The sequence below is a fragment of the Macrosteles quadrilineatus genome, unplaced genomic scaffold (assembly GCF_028750875.1).
Source record: "Macrosteles quadrilineatus isolate MER2022 unplaced genomic scaffold, UCM_ALF_1.0 Scaffold_2__2_contigs__length_208266976, whole genome shotgun sequence".
In the NCBI taxonomy this organism is placed as follows: Eukaryota; Metazoa; Arthropoda; class Insecta; order Hemiptera; family Cicadellidae; genus Macrosteles; species Macrosteles quadrilineatus.
The window spans coordinates 167362296-167383685 of record NW_026542595.1 but is presented as its reverse complement, the minus strand read 5'-3'; the positions used below and the strand labels follow the sequence as shown (position 1 = coordinate 167383685).

The window sequence follows — 21390 nt, the reverse complement described above, 5'->3', positions numbered from 1 at the left end:
CCGATGTACATTACAAGCCTTAACACACTACCTCATTGTCTCGCACGTAACACTAATAACTTACAAGTTACATTGTAGGAGATCATGAAGTTCCATCACATGTATACAAGGTATAGCTCAGGTTCATTACCGATGTACATTACAAGACTTAACACACTACCTCATTGTCTCGCACGTAACACTAATAACTTACAAGTTACATTGTAGGAGATCATGAAGTTCCATCACATGTATCCAAGGTATAACTAAGGTTCATTACCGATGTACATTACAAGCCTTAACACACTACCTCATTGTCTCGCACGTAACACTAATAACTTACAAGTTACATTGTAGGAGATCATGAAGTTCCATCACATGTATACAAGGTATAGCTCAGGTTCATTACCGATGTACATTACAAGACTTAACACACTACCTCATTGTCTCACTAATAACTTACAAGTTACATTGTAGGAGATCACGAACCATATCTAACGGCATTTCACGGTTCCTCTTTGGCTAAAACTGGTTAGGTAACAATCTGTTGAGAGGCAAAGGCAAAGTTTAATTTTTTAACGATTATTGATCAACGATCCACAAAGATAATAAGAGGTAGTTAAATTTCAATTAGGCAAATGCTAGAAAATGACTAAGATGATCATGCACTACCACAGAAAGGTTTAAATTCATAAAACTATTAACATTATTGAATGCATAATTTTGATCATCAATCAATCATGGCACGCAGGGCGTTCCCTAAGGTTTAGAATCACGTTAGCGACTACTTAGGGAGGATTATGTGGAGATGTTGCCTAAACTGACATACAAGACTGTAACCACCCTTAGCAATAAAATCTATACAAAATACAGTGAGAACAGTTGTATTAAAACTTTTAACTTACGTTTAAGTCCAAAAAATGTTTGTATACGAATAGACGCATGCTTTCTTATATCGTATTATTTGACATCGACAATTCACTATCATAAATTTGTTCACAAATAAAAATATTGGGTTCTAAATTTGAAAAGTCTAATAACGTATCGGTTGTATACTTCTTACACAATCTTAAGAATGTGAACAAAGGTGTAACCAGTATAATGAACGAGTGAAAATAAATCTGGTGTTATGGATATTGAAAAACACAATAGCGTATTTTCAAGCGCACTTTCAACATTTTATTAACATAAAAGATGACGCTTGCTTTAGAAGAAGGTTAGATTCTATGTACCCAACAATATATTATGTGACTGATATTCAAATATAGATTCAACGTAGCTTATCAAGGCCAAGTTTTTAACTTTTTTTAACAGATTTTATAAAAACTTTAAAAAATTTCAATTTATAAACCTTAATTAAAAACATTGAGTTTTATACTTGAACCAACGCACAAACTAAGGTCATTAGAACATAATTAAAACACTTCAAAGAAATTTCCCAGAAACTGTAAATTACTTTACCTTTGTCACATCTTTCTCTTCATTATTTCATAACTTTAAGATAAGCTACCCAATAAAGTTCTTACTAAAAAAGTGACAAAGTGAATTAAGAAATTTTCAATTCATTGAATAAAGTCAGGCTATAACTTTTATCGTACATATTTACAGTACAGAGTATTATAAATGATTTTTACTTATATTTTTGAACAAAAGTCAGACTTAGGAATTTACTTGTTAAATATTACTTAATCATAGTTATACCTATTATTTTATTAAATGTTGACAATCAGTCAATGTAAAAGGCAAATAACTCGAGACAGATACAAGGCATAACTACAAGGTATTTTGGTTAATCAAAATTTATAAAACCAATATTATCAAACTAGGTAAAAATAAATTAATTGGAATAGAGGCGTCAGAAACAAAGAACTAGAATATAACAGCTCAAGTTGAAGTATGAGGAGCCATTAAGCCATTCAAACTATTAGGTCTGATTGAAATCGATAATTGTGAGTTGCATTCCAAGAAAAAATAATATAATTTAAGGATTATAAATAAATAGAGTGACGTTGGCAAGGGAAATGAAGGATCGAGAATCTGACTGAATAATTCAGTTTGCGATAGGTAGTCGGAAATAATATCTCGTGAATTGGAAATCTTAAATGGAAATCAAGTGTTGGGGATCGATCATTTGAATTGAGATACTTAATAGGAAAAAGAATTAGGAAAAATAAACTCTACTGTGATAATAAACTCAATCGTAATTGAATAAAAACCTACTTTCTATTTTCTTATACAAAATGTGAACATCAAAAAAATTGGTGGAATCAACAACAATAATATGACACATGTTCGATTGAGAAGACAGACAACACAAAAACAGGGTTTTAATATAAGAAAACTGCAAAGTGAAAACAAACCGGTAAATGATATTCAAAGACAAGAATTTTGATAATTACTCATACAGTTTATGCAACTCACTTAGCATAAATTAAAGGAGGAAAAGCTCCTTTCTGCAACTTACATGACAGACTTTAATGGGATTAGTTGGAGACTGCTTTGTCACTGTTTGGTCCACAACGAGGTTTAAGCTATCCAGACCTCAAATATACTCACAGTTTGCAGATGATAGTCATATTTTACTTGTATCCTAGATAGTTGAGTTAGCTTTAGTTATGGCTATTTTGTTGTATTCGTAATGGTCTGAAATACATCTTTGAATTATTCACCATAGACAATTGTGTTGTTGATTAAAACAGCCGTTGTATTACTATGTGTTTTATTAATATGTGTACATTATATTTACTAGAGCTCATCCAGTGAAATAATGTAATGTACAGACTTCTCTATTTTCACCCCACGCTGTGAATTAAACATGTACAAACGAAATAAAATAAAATACATAACTGACTCCTACAGAACATCCAAACTGAAAATCAGGAGCAAAATAATTGAATTTTAATTTTGTAATTTTTATCTAACTGCGTTGAAAGGAAAGAGTTTTAATGTTACGCAAGAAATCGGGTAATATTTCAACAGAAATAATGGGAGCGCAGACAAAGTAATAAAGAACTTGGCCGAGGCCCTAATCACCTCCAATTAGAACTGTTTTAATTTGAGATTCAAGATTTATCCTCACACAGTTACAACGTGATTTATATTAGTTTAAAACGCTCTTTACAAAGTGTAACACTTGAGAACAGTGTTTATTTACTTTAGTTCTGTAACATTTTTATATTTTATTATTTAGTACTCAATAATCAAGGATTTTAAATACAATTGCTCTACAGATTTTAATGACCTTCTCGTGTAAATTTGGCTTTGACCAACACGTACCTTTTATCCTCGGAAGTTCTTTAAAATGTTTTAGCAGATGACCTTCTCGTGTAAATTTGGCTTTGACCAACACGTACCTTTTATCCTCGGAAGTTCTTTAAAATGTTTTAGCAGATGACCTTCTCGTGTAAATTTGGCTTTGACCAACACGTGCCTTTTATCCTCGGAAGTTCTTTAAAATGTTTTAGCAGATGACCTTCTCGTGTAAATTTGGCTTTGACCAACACGTGCCTTTTATCCTCGGAAGTTCTTTAAAATGTTTTAGCAGATGACCTTCTCGTGTAAATTTGGCTTTGACCAACACGTGCCTTTTATCCTCGGAAGTTCTTTAAAATGTTTTAGCAGATGACCTTCTCGTGTAAATTTGGCTTTGACCAACACGTGCCTTTTATCCTCGGAAGTTCTTTAAAATGTTTTAGCAGATGACCTTCTCGTGTAAATTTGGCTTTGACCAACACGTGCCTTTTATCCTCGGAAGTTCTTTAAAATGTTTTAGCAGATGACCTTCTCGTGCAAATTTGGCTTTGACCAACACGTGCCTTTTATCCTCGGAAGTTCTTTAAAATTTTTTAACAGATTTTACTATAGGAAAATAGCTATGGTCTTCTTGGTTAAAACGAGTCTTAGGACCACTGGAGGGCTGTTTTTTAAGCCCTCCTGAAATTAAATTCTTTGCTCGTAAAAAAAAACGCTCAAAAATAAATAATCGATGGAAATGATTACACATTTGCAATTTCCTTTTCCACTGAGCTTTTTCATAATGAATCGAAGCATTAATTTGTATTTTTTCTATGAACTTTTTGTGTACGCTATGGACTGGAACCCGCTAACTAGTACAAAAAGGAGAAGGTAAAAAACAACGTGAAGGAGACAAGACCAGACAAATTCAAGAAGGGCAGAGCTTGGGAGAAATAAAGCAGATGGTTCAAAATTGTGTCCGGAGTGTATTTGTTGTATTCATACGCACTTCTAGTGATGAAATGTGTAATAATCAAATCCTTGTTGCAGAAAATCTATAGACACGTTGAACAAACGCGATATGATTTGGAGTTTAACTTTTTTACCACTGGCTGTTGTCAAAACAGCTGTCTAGTTTACAATTATTCATCCTTCAAATTCAAAAATAGTTGTCATTATGTTATCGATATTAGTTTCCCGTATGGTGGGACTTAACATATAAAGACATTTAAAAATAAACAAATTTTGAGGTCTCAAAGACAGATTTTGAGGTACATTGGTCAAGATCATTCTAATGTTTAGGATTGCAGCAACTAAAAAAAAATAAACTCTAATAGTCCTGTGAAAAGAAAGCATGACATTTGTGGTGAGAGTAAAACTCAATACTGTAAAAGAAGGTCTTAAACAAACAAATTTTTAAGTTCTTGAGAGTTTGTTTTGAACATTTACAGCTGAATATTTATTAGGAGAAACCCCTTAGTTCCGCAATGCATAGAGCAATAATATCTTTGCCAAATAAACAAGCTTCTGGGATTTTTCTTCTCTTTTTACATTCAACTCTAAAAAGATTCTAAAATATTTCAACGGTGACCAAATCAATACCTTTTTGAGCTCAACTAGACAAAATTTTGACACTCTTCTCAACTTCATATACACCGTTTGGTATATTATTTTTACACGGGGCTCAATATAAAAAAACCCCACTTCTATCTTAAAAGTAAAAATTTATCTTCTGTGATGTTTTAAAATAAGTTTCATTTCAATACATTTGTAGGAACAATTCTTAATGTAAAAACATATTTTTTTATGCATATGACCACTATGCATGCCACAAGTCCTCGTTGTTTGAGGACTTACTCAAACAACACATACACTTTGATGTAATTTAACATAAGAATATGCCGTAATAACCACTCAAGTGCAGGTCTATTACATGTAACATAGCATTACCAACAAACTGTACGTCTAACCAACAAAACCCCTCAAGCCAAACAAACTAAACTTCAGTTCAGGGAGGATTTTAATTGGATTAGAAGCACGGAATGGCTGCTTTGTTTTGTTTATCGTTTAATCCAATTTGACCTCGCATCGGTTAATAATGTTTCCATTTTGTAGATGTAATACTTTTAACGCTAGGTACTATCTCTTATTGCTTATTTGGAGCCTTGTGAGTTATTATCTTGGATTTACTTGGTACATTTGTGCGTTTAAATCATTTTCTACTTCTCTTGGAGTTTTTCAGAAAAGGGGTTAAAATTATGTTTATAAGTCCTTACTTGAAAAAAATTAAAGCCTAATAACTTGTATAGTACTTTATTTGATCGAGTTTAAATTATAACAAACTCCGGACTTCACTATTACCAGACGATTGTGAAAATTAGGTTTTACTTACACAGTGGGGTGTAAAAAGTCGATATACGTAGTTATGCTGTTAGCTAAGGTAATACAGATGTATCTAATGTAGTGAACGTGTAAAAGTACAGGATTCTGTTCTTGTTCTGTGCGTTTCAATGAAAAAGAACTTAGTTGAAATGAGCTGAAGACATAGAGCTGTAAAACATAACTTTCCTCACACCCAAACTTATTAGCGATTGCAAACTGAATGCACAGCTTGTTCAACTTTTACATCTCTGTCATCTTAGTATGAAATCCCAAACGAAAAATAGATTTTCAATAGTATTCAAATCTATAACAGACTCATTCAATGGCGTTTTATTTATACTTGCTACAGCTGATCTGGATGTGTATTATCATAGACAAAAAGGAATTTTAGTAAGTCAGTGATTTTACAGAAAGCAACTAGTATGAAAATAAACATTAATTTATCTATATTCTATTTCATTTCTGATTGTAGTTACGGAGGGGGTTTTGCAGCTGCATGTGTAACCCATATGAATATTCGACGGAAAATCCAAATGCAATCCAAACGAGACTGTTTAAACACTATACTTCAGTACTTTCATCCCCAAGGCCAAATCCCACCAAATAATCTACGTATTTTATTCACACGACAATTCCATTGGTAGTGATTTTGAGTTCACATAAAACTGCGATCATCCTAGGGTTCAACCCCCAATCGACGTTCTTAGTATAGGAAAACGCATTTTATAAATAGCTATAATAAAATTTTAAGCAAGTTATCAAAATGTTTGAAAAATCTAATAGTATTTTAAAGAGTTAAATAGAATGTAGAACATGTGTGTTTTAACGGACAGCAAAATAAACAGCTAATTCAGTACACATAAAACATATTGAGGGTGGACAAATCACAGCACACTGGCAAAATTTCATTATTTCCAAACTAACCTTACACAAAAGCCAACAAAGTGTTTAGGGATGTCTGTAATGTGCAGTACAAGGGGAAACAGCTGTTAAGAACACCGGTATAAATCACTGGAAGGAGTCCAGCAGGAAAGCAATTTAAAGTTGTGGTTGGTAAAACTTAGGAAAAGTTTTAATCAAGACAAGCAACTCTTTATGGTTAATTTATGGCTTATTGTTTGAAATTCACCCAAAAATATCATCGGGTCGTCCACGTGGAGAAGCTTATAAGATGTTGTTCACGTAATTGAGTTTTACTTTGCGTTGGACGAATATCAAATTTGGGATGTTTACTTCTCCTTCATTGGCCTTCTTTTGGAAATAAATAGCTGGTCGTGTGCTGGGTTTTAAGCAGATATAATTTTTAATTTGACAAACTAGCTGCTAAATTATCAAGGATAAATAATTTATTTTTATTTATAATTTTATTATTTGATTGTTAAAGTTATTTAGGCTATAAACTCGTATGCAGGTTCACACTTTAAACAATTCTTTTCAATTCCCGTTCAAAGCGTCTCTAGGGCTTAGTTTCGGATTCAATATAATCCATCTATGGACAACATAAAAATATGAAATGCGTTAAAGTAATTTTAAGGTGACCCGCACTAAGCACCTACATTCAACCGATTAAAAAGGGGTTTCTTTCACTATACACATGTACTTTTGCGACAGTTCAAAAGTTTTTATTGGTTAATTTTCTAGCAAATGAGTTTTGTTAGATTAAGGTGTGGTTGTTTAAGTAGCCTAAATTTTTCGGATCGACAAAAATAAGTCATTGTTGATTATCATGTATGGTTTAGTCTACCACCAGCTTAAATAAATTAATATGTATAATAAAAGGTTTAAATTACCTGTATCCGTCAAGTGATCCTGGTTTGTAGTTAATTGATTACAGCCGTTTCATGTTGTAAAAACACATCTTCAGGTCAAACGTATATACAATGATTTAATCCATGGAATGGTCGTCAAGGTTTAAAGTTCACAAAAATGACACATACACGTACACGAAAACATTAAAACATAAATTGGCCAACACAAAAATATGAAAAACGCGTGATAGGCATCGGACACGTTTGACCTGAAGATTTGTTTTTACAACATGAAACGGCTGTAGTCAATTAACTACAAACCAGGATCACCTGACGGATACAGGTAAATTAAACCTTTTATTGTAAAAATCAGTGATCCAGAGGCTATACCATAAAAATGAAATTAATATGTGTGCTTTTGTTGAATACTTAACTAAATGTTTCATAAAAAACAATATATGTCCAACCAAATCTGGATAGCAATAAATTGATTTATCACCATTAAAAACTAGCTAGATACAAATATTTCACTAGAAACCTGTTCAAATGCAACAGAAATCAACAAGATCAACACCAAACGCCTTAATTCAAGCGCAGCTCAAAGCGTTACCGATCTAATTGCATCACTCGAGTGAATAGACTCTAAGCAGCAGAGACGGAGAAGTCATAACATTTAAGCAAGATGTCAAAGGTGTCAAAGGTAATGCCAAAAAAGGAAGAGGAAATAGGATTCCGGAGGAAACGCAGTTAGTTGAATATCGAGCGTCCCCCCTCCAATACGTCTGACATTTTGCCAGACAATATCACCTATTACCTGCAGAAGAGCATTGTTGGGAAACAGCTGGTAGGACGTTAAATAGAGCTTTACCTCGAGTATTTTAATCAGTTTTCATTCTGCAAAAATACACCCAATACTTTAATACATTAATATTGTCCAGTGAAATGGTGACCATACAAAGTAGGTATTGAAAGCCAAGTATAGAGATGAGTGTAGGATGAGTGGCGCGATCTTGTAGTCTTGTTACTGACTAAGGCCGACATATTCCTTAGACACAGCTGTTAATTAGCCCATATAGCCAATGGCAACTAAGGGACCTACAGTTTTTAGTGGAACCCGAACCACATTTTTGCCTTGGTATTAACGAATTGGTCTAATTATCAGGATTGTACTGCGGATAGTCGTAGTACTCACTAGTGCGGACGTTAATCCACACCAGGGAGTATCGCATCCACAGTGCATGCCTATAAATATCCACAATTAGTGACCTCCTAGTAGCTGGGTTACAGGACGTCGCCACCGACATTATTCTAGGTGCAATTTATAAATGTAACAGTCTGATTAGCATATCTATGATTATAGTCTTCACGAAATATCTTTCAGGCTAAACTAAAAATACATAAAATTTGGACTGAATAAAATAGTTAAGCTTTTATTTGTAAGTGATAAAACACCGTGTTTATGGTTAAGATTTTTGCCAATTTCAATAATGATTAGGTTTGGGTTACATACTGACGTTACATATATAACTGTTTATTTCAAACAAAAAGCTGTAACGAACCGCCTAAGAAACGAGTCGTGCCAACACAATTCTGTATTCAATTGGTATCTTTTAGAATCAATCTCCAAAGTATCGTGAATATGTTGATGAATGACATGGTACATGCAAATTTTAGGCTTAAGGTAGTCCAGTAGCCAATTTATATCCCAAACATTATTAATATAACTAAAATAACTATCAACCCTTTTATGATAGAATTAGAAAACAAACGTGCAAGGCATACGGTTTTTAAAACCCAGCTATATCTTTAATACCTAGATTATTTCCTAAAAACTACCCAACTTTATATTGCACGGGTAATAGTTTAGATTCTAAACATCTTTTCTTTTACACCGACATTGTTTCTATGCTAAAACTGTTTATATTTGCAACGACATCAAAAGTATTAGCTAAGTATGCCGTTCTAAATTAAAAGGAACATTCGTTTGTAGGTAACGGTTTGTTACCGTGACAACTAACATTAAAGAGCAGCTCCAGATTATTCCAACCTGTCCCTTCTGGCTGCTTTCCAAACCAACCTATCCATTACCCTTAACATTATCCTTTGCTAAAAGATTCGTATTCTACCTTTATACAACACGTAATAATATTTCTGAATATCTCTCATGCTTGTTTTGATTCCATTAAATATTAATTAAATGTATGTAGGTTAAATTTGAAAGACATATTGAAGGAAATAGACAGAATATACATATTATACGACACAGTATTGACTGTAATTAGTTCGTTAAGAAGGTTTATACTCATTATAGCAGTATGCCATCTTCTTGTCTATCATATCTTGAAGCGTATGTGTGCATTGGTAAATGAATAGCACAAAATCGATATTTAGTTCAAGAACGTATCAAAGTAATTAAACAAAATTAACTTTAAATGTCAAATAGTGACAAAAAATATTTGAAAAAATGTTTCCAGGGAAGAGCTTTCAATTCTTTTTGCAAACAAATAAAAAATAAAAATGCTATGGACAAATTAAACGGATAAATAATTATTAAAAGCTCTTAAGGGTTTCATGCTTCGCTTATTTTTCCTCAATTCACCTTACAAGTTACTAATAGTTGCTAAAACAGAGTTGTAATAAATCATATATTAGGAGAGGTTTTCATGATTCAACTATTTCTTGCCAATAAATTCAAAAACTAATAGGCTATTACGTTTTTGAGATTAAATAAGATTCGTACGAATTAGAATTACTTGAAAAAGGATATTACACAAAAAATTATACCTGAAAGTACACAAATACGTCAAATAACACTTGTAATACCTAATATATTTACACTTATACTGTTGACTCACAAGACAGTATATGCATATGCAGATATGAACCTATGTCGTTCGCCTATTATGTCTTATGATGATTGGAGTGTCCAATCGAAATCAATCACCACTTACTATATTTTATACGTATTTACCGTCTTGTGAGTAAACAGTATAAGTGTAAATACACGGTATTGAGATAATAATGTACAAATTACAAGTGTTATTTGCCGTATTATAGCTCTTTCAGGCAAATTAATAGCACGTGCAATGCTGATCAAGAAGTAAAAAAGGATATGATAATACACAAATTATTGAACAAACATGTTATCTGTACCGTCAGTAGAAAACATTAACATTACTCTCGTGTAAAAATATTCTTTCTATGCTAAATAGTTGTAAACATGACCACCTACCTCTAGACCAGTGGAGTCGTAAGTATTTTGCAACTCTGGTCCGACATTTTCCAGCAGAGTTCGTCTTTCTTCAAGAAAGTCTGCAACAAAAAAATATATTTTTCATCACTCTGTATTCGAAAATAGCCCATTTTCATACAGCTGAGATCTTCGAAAATCTTCAATATCCATACACCAAAAACAAATAGTAATCAGCAGACTTTTTCTGATATAAACCTTACTTTCGCTACAGAAACATTACTTTCTCTACATAAACATTACTTTCGCCACACAAACAATACTTTGCCTGACATAAACAAAGTTACAACTGAAATTTTTTTTTAAGTTTGATGAAGTAGTTTTTTTTTATCGTGAGGAAAAGTATTGTTCAATACCCATCACGACAGTACCAATGATAAGTACATTGAAAAGGAGTTAAAAGGTCGCTGCGCCTAAAACTGGTTAATGGAAAGTCATGAAGAAATTACCAAGTAAAATAAAAGAAAATGCAATACATTTTCCGGATAAAGAATATTTTCGAGCATCTTGATGACATTCTCTGTAACAGAAGACGTGGAGGTAGCTGAAGCGACTGGCGCAGTCCCAAATCACCACATTTGGTTTGATTTACTGTTCAACCTCCCTTTCTTCGCCCTGACTCCTTTCAGATACTGTCAGAGAAAATATCTGCTGTAAAAATTCGCCTCCATGTAACGTTATGTTCGCATTTCCCGAGTAAGTCGGTTTCAGTGTCGACTGTTCTTTTGGAAAACAAAAACAACTTATTTCATGAAACAATTTTATGTGTTTTTAATTTAAATGTTTAATTTTACTGTTGGCTGCATTTAATAATATGGAAACTAAATAATTCTCCTTCAGTGAGAACTTTCAAAATATTTAATAGCTTAAAATTAAAAATTCCATAATATTTTGTCAGATAAACATTTTCGATTCAAAACTCTAAATCATTCGCAAACAGTCTTCTGAATCAACATGTCAACAGTTTTGATTGAATGCGTTTGTTCTCCTCGATTCTTCCTTTTGTTGATCTTATAAGAGACGGAATCTTTATCTTTCACGTTTATTCCTCCTGCGTATGGTAAAAAAGTTTTGTTTGTAACACAAAAGTATCAATAGTATCACAAAGGAGGACATGGACAGGCTCCAAAGACTGCAGAACACCGCAGTGAGATTTGTATATGGTCTTCGGAAACGAGACCATATTTCTTAATTTGAAAGAACTGCTGGCCTCTTGTCCTTAACTGCTGTGTGCAGGAGGCAAACCTGCACTCTGTACACAGGGTACTGGCCGAAGAGGAACCAGCGTACCTCATTGAAAGACTGGTCACCCGCGATCGGGTGTCTCAGCGCAATACCCGACAAGACAAAAAGCTTCATTTCCCGAAGGTGAGGTTGGAAGTAGGAAAGAGAGGTTTTTCGTTCTTTGGGCCTAAAATGTACAATGACCTCCCCTGTGACCTGAAGATGCTGGGTGTCCCAGCTTTTAGATCTAGGCTAAAGAAAATGTATTTTTGTAAATAGCTAAAATCTTGTTAATAGGGGGATCAGTATTTTTGTTTTGTCTTTAGTTTTAAGTTAGGATTAGTTACTTGACAAGAGTCATCCTGTAAAACAGTTTGTACTGAGGAGCACTTGCTAATAAAAGGCATTTTTATTTATTTAACAAAAGTTAAGTTTAAATTAACTTTTTAACCCCCTGAACTGTTTAATTAGACTATTATAGGTACACACGTTACTCCAACAGTTCAATAAGTGGTGGGGAAACTCACAACATGTTTCGCTTCTTTATGCATCATCATCGTCGTGTTGATATTTTAAAGAATTTTTCATCCAAATTAAACTCGATCAACGAACAAGACAAGTTGAGATTTTGAGTAACGAAAGTTGGAAGGAATCCTACAAGTTTGAACGATGGTACACCAAAAGTGTAACACTAGAACACCACAAGTTTCGGTGAGAAAAGCTCAAGTTGGAAGTGTTATCGCAGAACTATTGGATAACTGGTTATAGGATGGTTCAACTGCGATATTTTAACTCGACTTGTACGTCATGCTGTAACGATTTTAGTTGGAAATATCTTTTTTCAACCAAATAAGTTGAAATTTTTAACTTTGTATCCATCAAGTATTTTAAATATTAAAATTTTCACAAATAAATGAAGTAAAGTAACATATTTATTCGTTTTATGAATGGTATTTTTAAAGGTAGTGGTTACATGTTGTTTGTATACAAAGTATGTTTTATACTGACTGATTATTTTCGCTGCACTTATATTCACCTAGTACAACCAATATAGTTTTTAAAAATCGATTTACAAATATATTTTTAGTCTAAGCCAACAAATACGCAGTACAGTGTAAAAAAACTAAATAACAATAAACCCTATTTTCTACATTGAGCTTTTTAATATAATAGATAAATTAAAATACAATTAAACAGTGTCTATTTTGGCAAAAATTATCTTTTTGCAAACTATTTATTGTTGAAGTTACCATCAAGTAGACTACGAAAATTGTATATGACAAACTCTCATGCACAGTGTGTTTTAATGACGCCCTGCTATCTATGTATATGCTTATGTAAAAAACATTCACACTTCTTCAGGGTATATTTGACACTGTAATGGTAAACGGTCGTTGAAAATATGTTTACTGCGGTTTATTTAACCTTGTATAGTTCACATGATACTTATGCTTACAGAAAAATTCCCGAATTAAAGTAACAAGCATAACTTTAACGAAACCACATTGATCGATGAGATAACAAGTAGTCAAGTTTGTATTCGCTCAGCTGGTGCTTCCCGCCATTATAAGCAATCATGGCGGGAACTGGGACATAATGGCTTTGGCCTTTCTCGAACGTTTTGTTAATCAGGAATCAAGAATCTTTATTGCCGTTGATCCATGTATTACAGACATTGGCATAGTCAATTAATTAAATAAATGTGACAGGGTATACTGTAATCTATAACCTATGATTATTCTGGTATTTCTGGATTGTAATTGTGAATGAAATTATAATAAAAAATGTATAAAATAATACAAAAAGAGCAGTAAATATTTGCACCAGGTTTAAGGATTGCTTAAACAAAATTTGAATATAAAATATTTCTTAAATTATTTTAAATTTGGCGTTTCATTCATTATAGGCAAATTCATTACTGCTCAACAATCGAAGCTCAGGTTTATTAATTGACCCAAAATTGAGTATTAAGTCATGATTAAGTATAAGCAGTAGGCCTATTTATTTATTAATGAAGAATTAATAAGCTATCCAAATATTAATAACAATCTTATACCTGTTGATACATTTGTGTGTTACATACAGTGTTTGTTCCCAAGTATTCTATCCAAGATTGACTTTCCCAGCCCCCCCCCTGACGTCACGTTTCCAAAGTGACTAGGACAGTAGCAACCTTGGTGGGGGGGAGGGGGTTGAACCAATCAGCTTGAAAGCTTCGGCAAAGCTTCTTAAAACACAAACTCTTGAGTTACATCCACTAACCAATCATCGTGGACGATGGCCTTTATCCCTCTTACGCAACGTCTTATGTATAACAATTCAAATCGGTCGTATTATAGATTATAGATTCAATTCAATCAACTGAAAGCTGTGTCGTTTTATTAGCGAATTTCCCTATAGGGAAGTAGCTATTACCGTAGGTCTCATGGTAAGACTTAGGCCCGGGACCGATTTACTTTTTCATTTTAATGTCCCCAGAGGCCAAAAACACCATTCGTTCAAATTTATATATATATATATATATATATATATATATATATATAGATTTATATATATATATATGTGTCCGTGAACACGATAACTTGAGTAATTTTTATCCGATTTTGATGAAATTTGGTTTGAAGGTGTAAGGCAGGATAAACTTGAATGAGTTCGCGATCCAGCATGATCGGACCATGGGAACAGGGTTTTATGGGGTAAAAATTGGTTTTTCTCACTTCTTACCCTCAAAACACAAAATTTCCCAATTTTTCTCTAAACCTTCTTAAAGAGCTTAAAAAAACAAACAATTCAGTATATCAAAGTGTTTTTGTACGTGTAATAACTGTACTTGTAAATTAATAAGTTAAAAGAACCCGATACTAGGGACAACTTACTACATAGCATGTTAACTCCGACTGCCGTTTCACTCCGCTTCGTGCCATCGTTCCTCGTCGGTGACGTCACTCAGCAGTGCAGCCAACCACACACACAAACTCAATATTCTTCTGGCAATGTAATATAGCCTTATATATTACACTCGCCCAAACTTAAAATAAAACTCTTCTCTATCGGCCTAACCTTTTTCTTCTAGGCTAAGCCAAATAAACAATTTTTTTCTTTTCTTCTTTTACCATTTTTTTTTGTTTGTTTATAAGCTTCACAAAATATTTCAATAAACACTAAAAATAAACTTTTCTTCTTCAATAAAATAAACTTAAAATCTTCTCTCTCTAGCTCGGCCTTTTAACTTAAAGGTCGAGCCGCTTCGGCTTTTGCACAGTCCTTTGAGATCTCCGAAGTGATGGCGGGCTGCACTGCTGGCTGGGCTGCACTTCGGGATGCTCGTCTGTAGTGTGCGTAGCTGGAGATTTTGGTAGGCCTACACTCCGTTGTTGTCTTGGTGATGTATTCCGAGTTTCCATAACACGAGGTGATCGCTCTGGCGGAGTTTGTATTCCCACAGTAGACTTGTGCTCAGGGGATTTGATCGGAGATTGCACTACCGGCCTATTGACTGTAACTTCCTCTTCCTCAGTCAACTTACTAGATCTCAAATGATCAGCGTGGCAGAAACGTATTTTACCTCCCAGGACGCTCACCACATAAGTAGACGGACTTTTCCGCTCCAAAATTCTCCCAGGAATCCAAGAAATGATCTCCTGCCGTACTGACTTCACAAGCACCTTTTCTCCCTCCACAAAGGATCTGAAACTTCCCCGATGGTTATCGGCTGCTTCCTTCTGCGCCTCCCTCTTCTTATCAATGGCTGACAATAAACAGGGTTTAAGCATTGTCAACTTAGTTCTCGGTTTCCATTGAAGGAACAATTCCGCAGGGGTAACACCAGTGACAGTACTGGGTGTGTTGCGAAATGCAAAGAGGAAATTATCCAATTTATGTTGTAAAGAAATGGTCTCAGAACCACTAGCCATAACCTGTCTTTTAAGGTTCTTCTTGACTTCCTGTACAAATCTTTCTGCAGCCCCATTCGAGGCAGGATGGTAAGGAGGTGAGAGCGTAAACTTAATACCGTTGTTGCTCAGAAATTCTCTGAATTCCCCACTAGCAAAATTGGGACCATTATCACTGACCAATTCTTCGGGTAGGCCAAAAGACGCAAACAGCGTACGCAGTTTTTCAATGGTTTTAAACGATGTAGTAGATTTCATGATAAACACTTCTAGCCATTTGCTAAAACTATCAACAACTATGAGCATTTGTTGTCTTGTTAGTGGGTCTTCCGCATAATCCACGTGGATGCGATGCCACCTACTTGAAGCTCTAGGCCACTGACATAATGGCACCTTAGCCACAGCATTCCTTGTACACTGACACACATGACATGAGAGAACAGTCTCTTCAATGGTTTTATCAATCCCCGGCCACCAAACAAAGCTTCGGGCTAACATTTTCATCCTATTTATTCCGGGATGCTGATCATGCAGCAATTGGATAACGGCACTCCTCAGTTTCTCTGGCACCACTACTCGACTACCCCATAAAACACACTGGTTCTCTACGGACAACTCATCCCTCTTCGAAAATAAGCAACCAGCTCAGAATCTTGACTATCACGCCATCCATGCCAAATGAAATCTCTGACCTTTGTCAAAACAGGATCAGTATCAGTAAGTCGAGCGATATCCTTAGCAGTAATAGGATTGAGATCACTCACCAATTTGAAACAGTCAAAGGCCTCTACCAGGGAAGAAACATGAGAGATGTAGTTGGAATCCAGCTCCAATTGGTCGTCATCAGGTAACGGTAATCTCGAAAGAGCGTCCGCATGTGGCAAGTCCAAGCCACGGCGGTACTTTACTTCAAAACTGTAGGCGGAGAGGATCAGGGCCCATCGTTGAAGACGCGCAGCGGCGACACAGGGAACTCCCCGCTTATTTCCAAAGATTGTCACTAAAGGAGCATGGTCAGTCTGTAACACGACATTTTTCCTACCGTAAATATATTTATGGAATTTTTTTACTCCAAAAACAAGAGCCAAAGCTTCTCTATGCAACTGTGAATAATTTCTTTCACTAGCACTCAAGGATTTTGATGCGAAGGCAATAGGCCTCTCTACTCCATCAATAAGGTGCGAAAGCACGGCACCAACACCTCGTGGACTTGCGTCACAAGTCAAAACTAATGGTCTATTTACATCATAATGAACTAAGACATCTGAAGACAATACCCATGTCTTACTTTCTTGAAAAACAGAAGAACATTGGGATGACCATACCCACGGTGCATCCTTACGAAGTAGATCGTAAAAACAGCTAAGTTTGTCTGAAAGATTGCAAATAAACTTCCCATAATAATTTATAAGGCCTACATAGGCTCTTAACTCTTCCTTTGAAGTTGGCTCGGGTGCATTCCGAATCGCCTCCAAAATACCCTCCTGCGGGCTAAACCCTTTGGACGACAAACAGTAGCCTAGGTACTGTACTGACGGCTGTAAGAATTTACATTTAGAATCATTTACCTTGACTCCATAACTTTGAAGACGTTGAAGAACACTCTCCAAGCGTGACAACGCTTCCTCTTGTGAAGATCCACCCACCAGTACGTCATCCAAATATGCCACTGACCCAGGTAGGCCACCAATAATTTTGTCCATGGCCGCTTGGAAGAGAGCCGGAGCCGAAGACAAACCATACGGCAGACGTCGCAAACGCACTAAGCCTTTGTGCGTAGTTAGAGTCAAGAGTGGTTGGGACTCCTCCGCCACAGGAAGTTGGAGATACGCTGCCTCCAAGTCCAAAACTGAAAACCAGCTACAACCTGCTAGAGTAGCAAAAATGTCCTCCGGTTGAGGCAAGGGATAGTGTTCCGACTGGATCACTTGATTAAGGGTTACTTTAAAGTCCCCGCAGAGTCGCACCCCACTTTTCTTCTGAATCACCACAATAGGAGTAGCCCACTGAGAGCTGGTAACGGGATAAGCAATACCTTCAGCAATCATCCTATCAATCTCATCTTCTACTGATTTACGCAACGCGTAAGGAACAGGGCGATATTTACAAAATTTTGGCACAGCATCCTCTTTTAACACAATACGTGCCTCAACATCCTTGATTTCACCAGGACCTCCTTTGAACACAGAGGCATACTTTTGTTTCAAACCAGAAACGACTTTAGGCTCATCGGCCTTACCTAGGGTTAGGTTAGGTTCACCACCCTTAGATTTAACACTGCCTGATAGGCTATTAAAATTACAAGTAAAAATAGATTTCCAGTCAAAAGCAATATGTTGTAGCCAACTACGGCCTAGAAGCATAGGCTGGTTCGTACGATCAATCTTAACGACTATCATAGGTAAATGATAAGTCTGGTCCATGTAGGCTACTTTGACTAAAGCTTGTCCAATAACATTGACTTCATTGCCTGAATATGTAAGCAACTTGATATCTACAGTACTCAATTGAACATGAGGGAAATATTTGTTAAACAATTCTTGAGGGCACACAGTTAGTGCCGAGCCAGTATCAATTTCCATTAATACGGATACATTCTCTATTTCTAGGCTTACCTTAAAGGCAGAAACATTATCACCAGAATTCATACTGTACAAAGACAAACTTTCAAACTCCACTTCATCTGAACCATCACTAGGCCTAGGCCTATTTTCCTCTTCCATCTGATGGATTTTAAATTTACCACTTTTTATGGAATTTTTCACTGGATTTTCTGATTTGAACCTGCAAACCTTACTGATGTGACCCAACTTTTTACACCCATGGCACTTGTAATTACTATACGGGCAATTATTAGCCCTATGCTCTGGATTGCCACAACGAAAACACTTATTTATCTGAGACATATCTCCCTTCACATCACTTGAATTTGATTTAGATCCCGCACTGTGAAAATTTGAACCTCGGTTGGAAACACGTGCATTCTTCTTGACCTGAAACCTGGAAATTTCCTGAACACTTGTATTCGAGAATAGACCTGTTTGTTTCTCGGCCTGTTCAAGCCTGAGTGCAAGAGCCAACGTTTTCTTCAAATCCATTTCTTCGGAAAGTAATTTTTGACGAATTGCTTCATTTTTAATTCCCGAAACTAACTTGTCTCTCAGTGCGTCCGATAAGAATGTTCCAAAATCACACGTCGAAGCCAAATGCTTCACTGCCACTACGAACTCGGCAATACTTTCAGATTGTTTCTGGCATCGACTATAAAAAGTATAACGCTCAGCGACCACAAGGCGTTTAAGAGAATAATGATCTTCCAAGATTTTGCTCAAATTTTCGTAAGATTCTTCATCAATCTTCTTAGGAGAAATAAGATCGGTGAGGACGGCTAATATTTTAGGGCCTATTACAGTAATCAAGATGGAGACCTGCTTCACGTCCTTGACCTCGTTGGCCTTGAAAAAGTGTTTCAAACGTAACAAATACGAACTAATATCTTCTTCGTACGGATTAAACTCCGATATCCGACCGATACTAGACATTTCACGCACACGCGGATTTAATTTCGTCGCCAAATGTAATAACTGTACTTGTAAATTAATAAGTTAAAAGAACCCGATACTAGGGACAACTTACTACATAGCATGTTAACTCCGACTGCCGTTCCACTCCGCTTCGTGCCATCGTTCCTAGTCGGTGACGTCACTCAGCAGTGCAGCCAACCACACACACAAACTCAATATTCTTCTGGCAATGTAATATAGCCTTATATATTACAGTACGGTTATTGGTTACGGAGAAAACTAAAAAAATGGTAAATTTAAAATTCCCATGTTATTCTTATGGAGAATATTGTAAAATGTTGTAGTTTGCTTGTTTATGGATATATTTTGATCAAATTTGGCAAATATTTTTATTTTATAGTAAGCTATCAATATTTTACTAAAAACACACTACTTTATTAGTTTCCTTGTAGCAGCAAACCTAGGTACTCGTTAAACCTAATGTTATTTAAATAGATCAATTGAAAATCAATTCGACCAAATGGAAATTCGCTTAGACGGCAGGTTTGCTGCGGCGGGGGTATTTTTAGTATAATTTTGAGTTATACAAATGTTGTTATTCCATGCAGTCTAAGTGAAAAACACAAAAATGACTATATAATAAGGCAAAAGGGATACATTAGCGAATGCATTACAAACATGTCACACATATTTAAACTATAGACTTATCTTATTCAGTAAAATGAAACAAAATATATTTTTGTTTAGATGGGTTTGTAATAGTAAGATAGGCTTGTGATCAATCGTGTATAATTACTAGTAATGTAAAAATATATTAAACAACTTCTTGATCAGCTTTGTACGTGTTATTAAGTTTACGGAAAGTAAATAAAGATACGTCTTATAAAACTTAAAAGATATATTTACGCTTATACTGTTACTCACAAGACGGTAAATATACAAAAGATGGTAAGTGGTGATCGATTTCGATTGGACACTCCAATCATCATCAGACCCAATAGGCGAATTATTTACCGTCTTGTGAGTAACAGTATAAGCGTAAATATATGTTTTAAGTGTTATAAGACGTATCTTTATTTACTTTCCGTAAAAATATATTGTTAAAAGTTAAATAATTTATAACTCGTTCTTAAATTCTATGTAACACATAATTTCTTAGGACCTAACGCAACGAGCAAGAGTATGATTTAAGGGTACGGAGTTTGTAAAAGTAGAACAGTATTCGAGATGAATTTCTACACTACCGAGATGAAAAGAAGAAACGAATTTAGAATGTACAGTATACAACTTGACATTATTTTAAATAAATAGAATATAACAATTAAGTACAATTAGTAAGTTAATACAAGTAACATACAACTTTGCATTACAAATGAAAGCTGGAACTATTATTTTGTTAGTTAATTGTATATTATAGGTTTACAACTATATTATTCTTTTTCAACTATGTTTATGTACCATGTAACTTACTAATGGTATAACAGTACACATCAAATTGGTTGTCTCTATATGGTAGCTTAAATATACTCTATGATACGCTCGTTACAACTAACCAAAAAAAATAATTTAATGTATTCAAGTGTTATTCAAAATGTTGGAAAATCCCGGAACCCAATAAACATATTTTTTTACCAATAGTCTAAAACAATGACTAAAAAGTGTTTAAAAAAAGTCTAAAATCATGTGTGATAAAACGTCTAAACATTTTGTAAAAAACAACGAAATAATATCTTGTATTCTTGCGATTCAATAAACATCACTGCCAAAAAGAACCAATAGAAAGCTGCCAATTGACAAATCACCTGTTTCAACTTTCATCAGCGTTAAAACCAATGATTGATGACGTCATTAATATTTGTCAGTTGAACCTGTTACTATTGAAAACCAAGCTTAGTATGGTTACCTATAGTTATTTTAAAACGAGGGAAAGAGTAAACAACAATACAGTGGTTGTACTTAATTGATAGGTCTTACGTGCCCACACAAGAACTGCAATGGTAATCTTATAATTTAAAATTAGTTTTAAAGTAAAAAAGTGAATTAACAAATCGAAATATGGTGTGTAATACAGTATGTATCTAATAACTACTAATAACCATGAGAAATTGTTGTATTGTGTTTAAAATGTGGCTATTTTAGATAAAAGTTAAAATAAT

General features: G+C 34.8%; 1 protein-coding gene across 1 annotated transcript in view; it reads right to left on the bottom strand.

Moving 5' to 3' along the window:
- LOC128985413 (protein qui-1) overlaps positions 1-21390 on the bottom strand; it is a 252153-nt gene that overhangs the window by 52440 nt on the left and 178323 nt on the right. The window contains exon 3 of the mRNA XM_054404890.1: positions 10576-10655. Coding sequence (XP_054260865.1) covers positions 10576-10655 — 80 coding nt within the window. The remainder of the gene's footprint in view (positions 1-10575; positions 10656-21390) is intronic.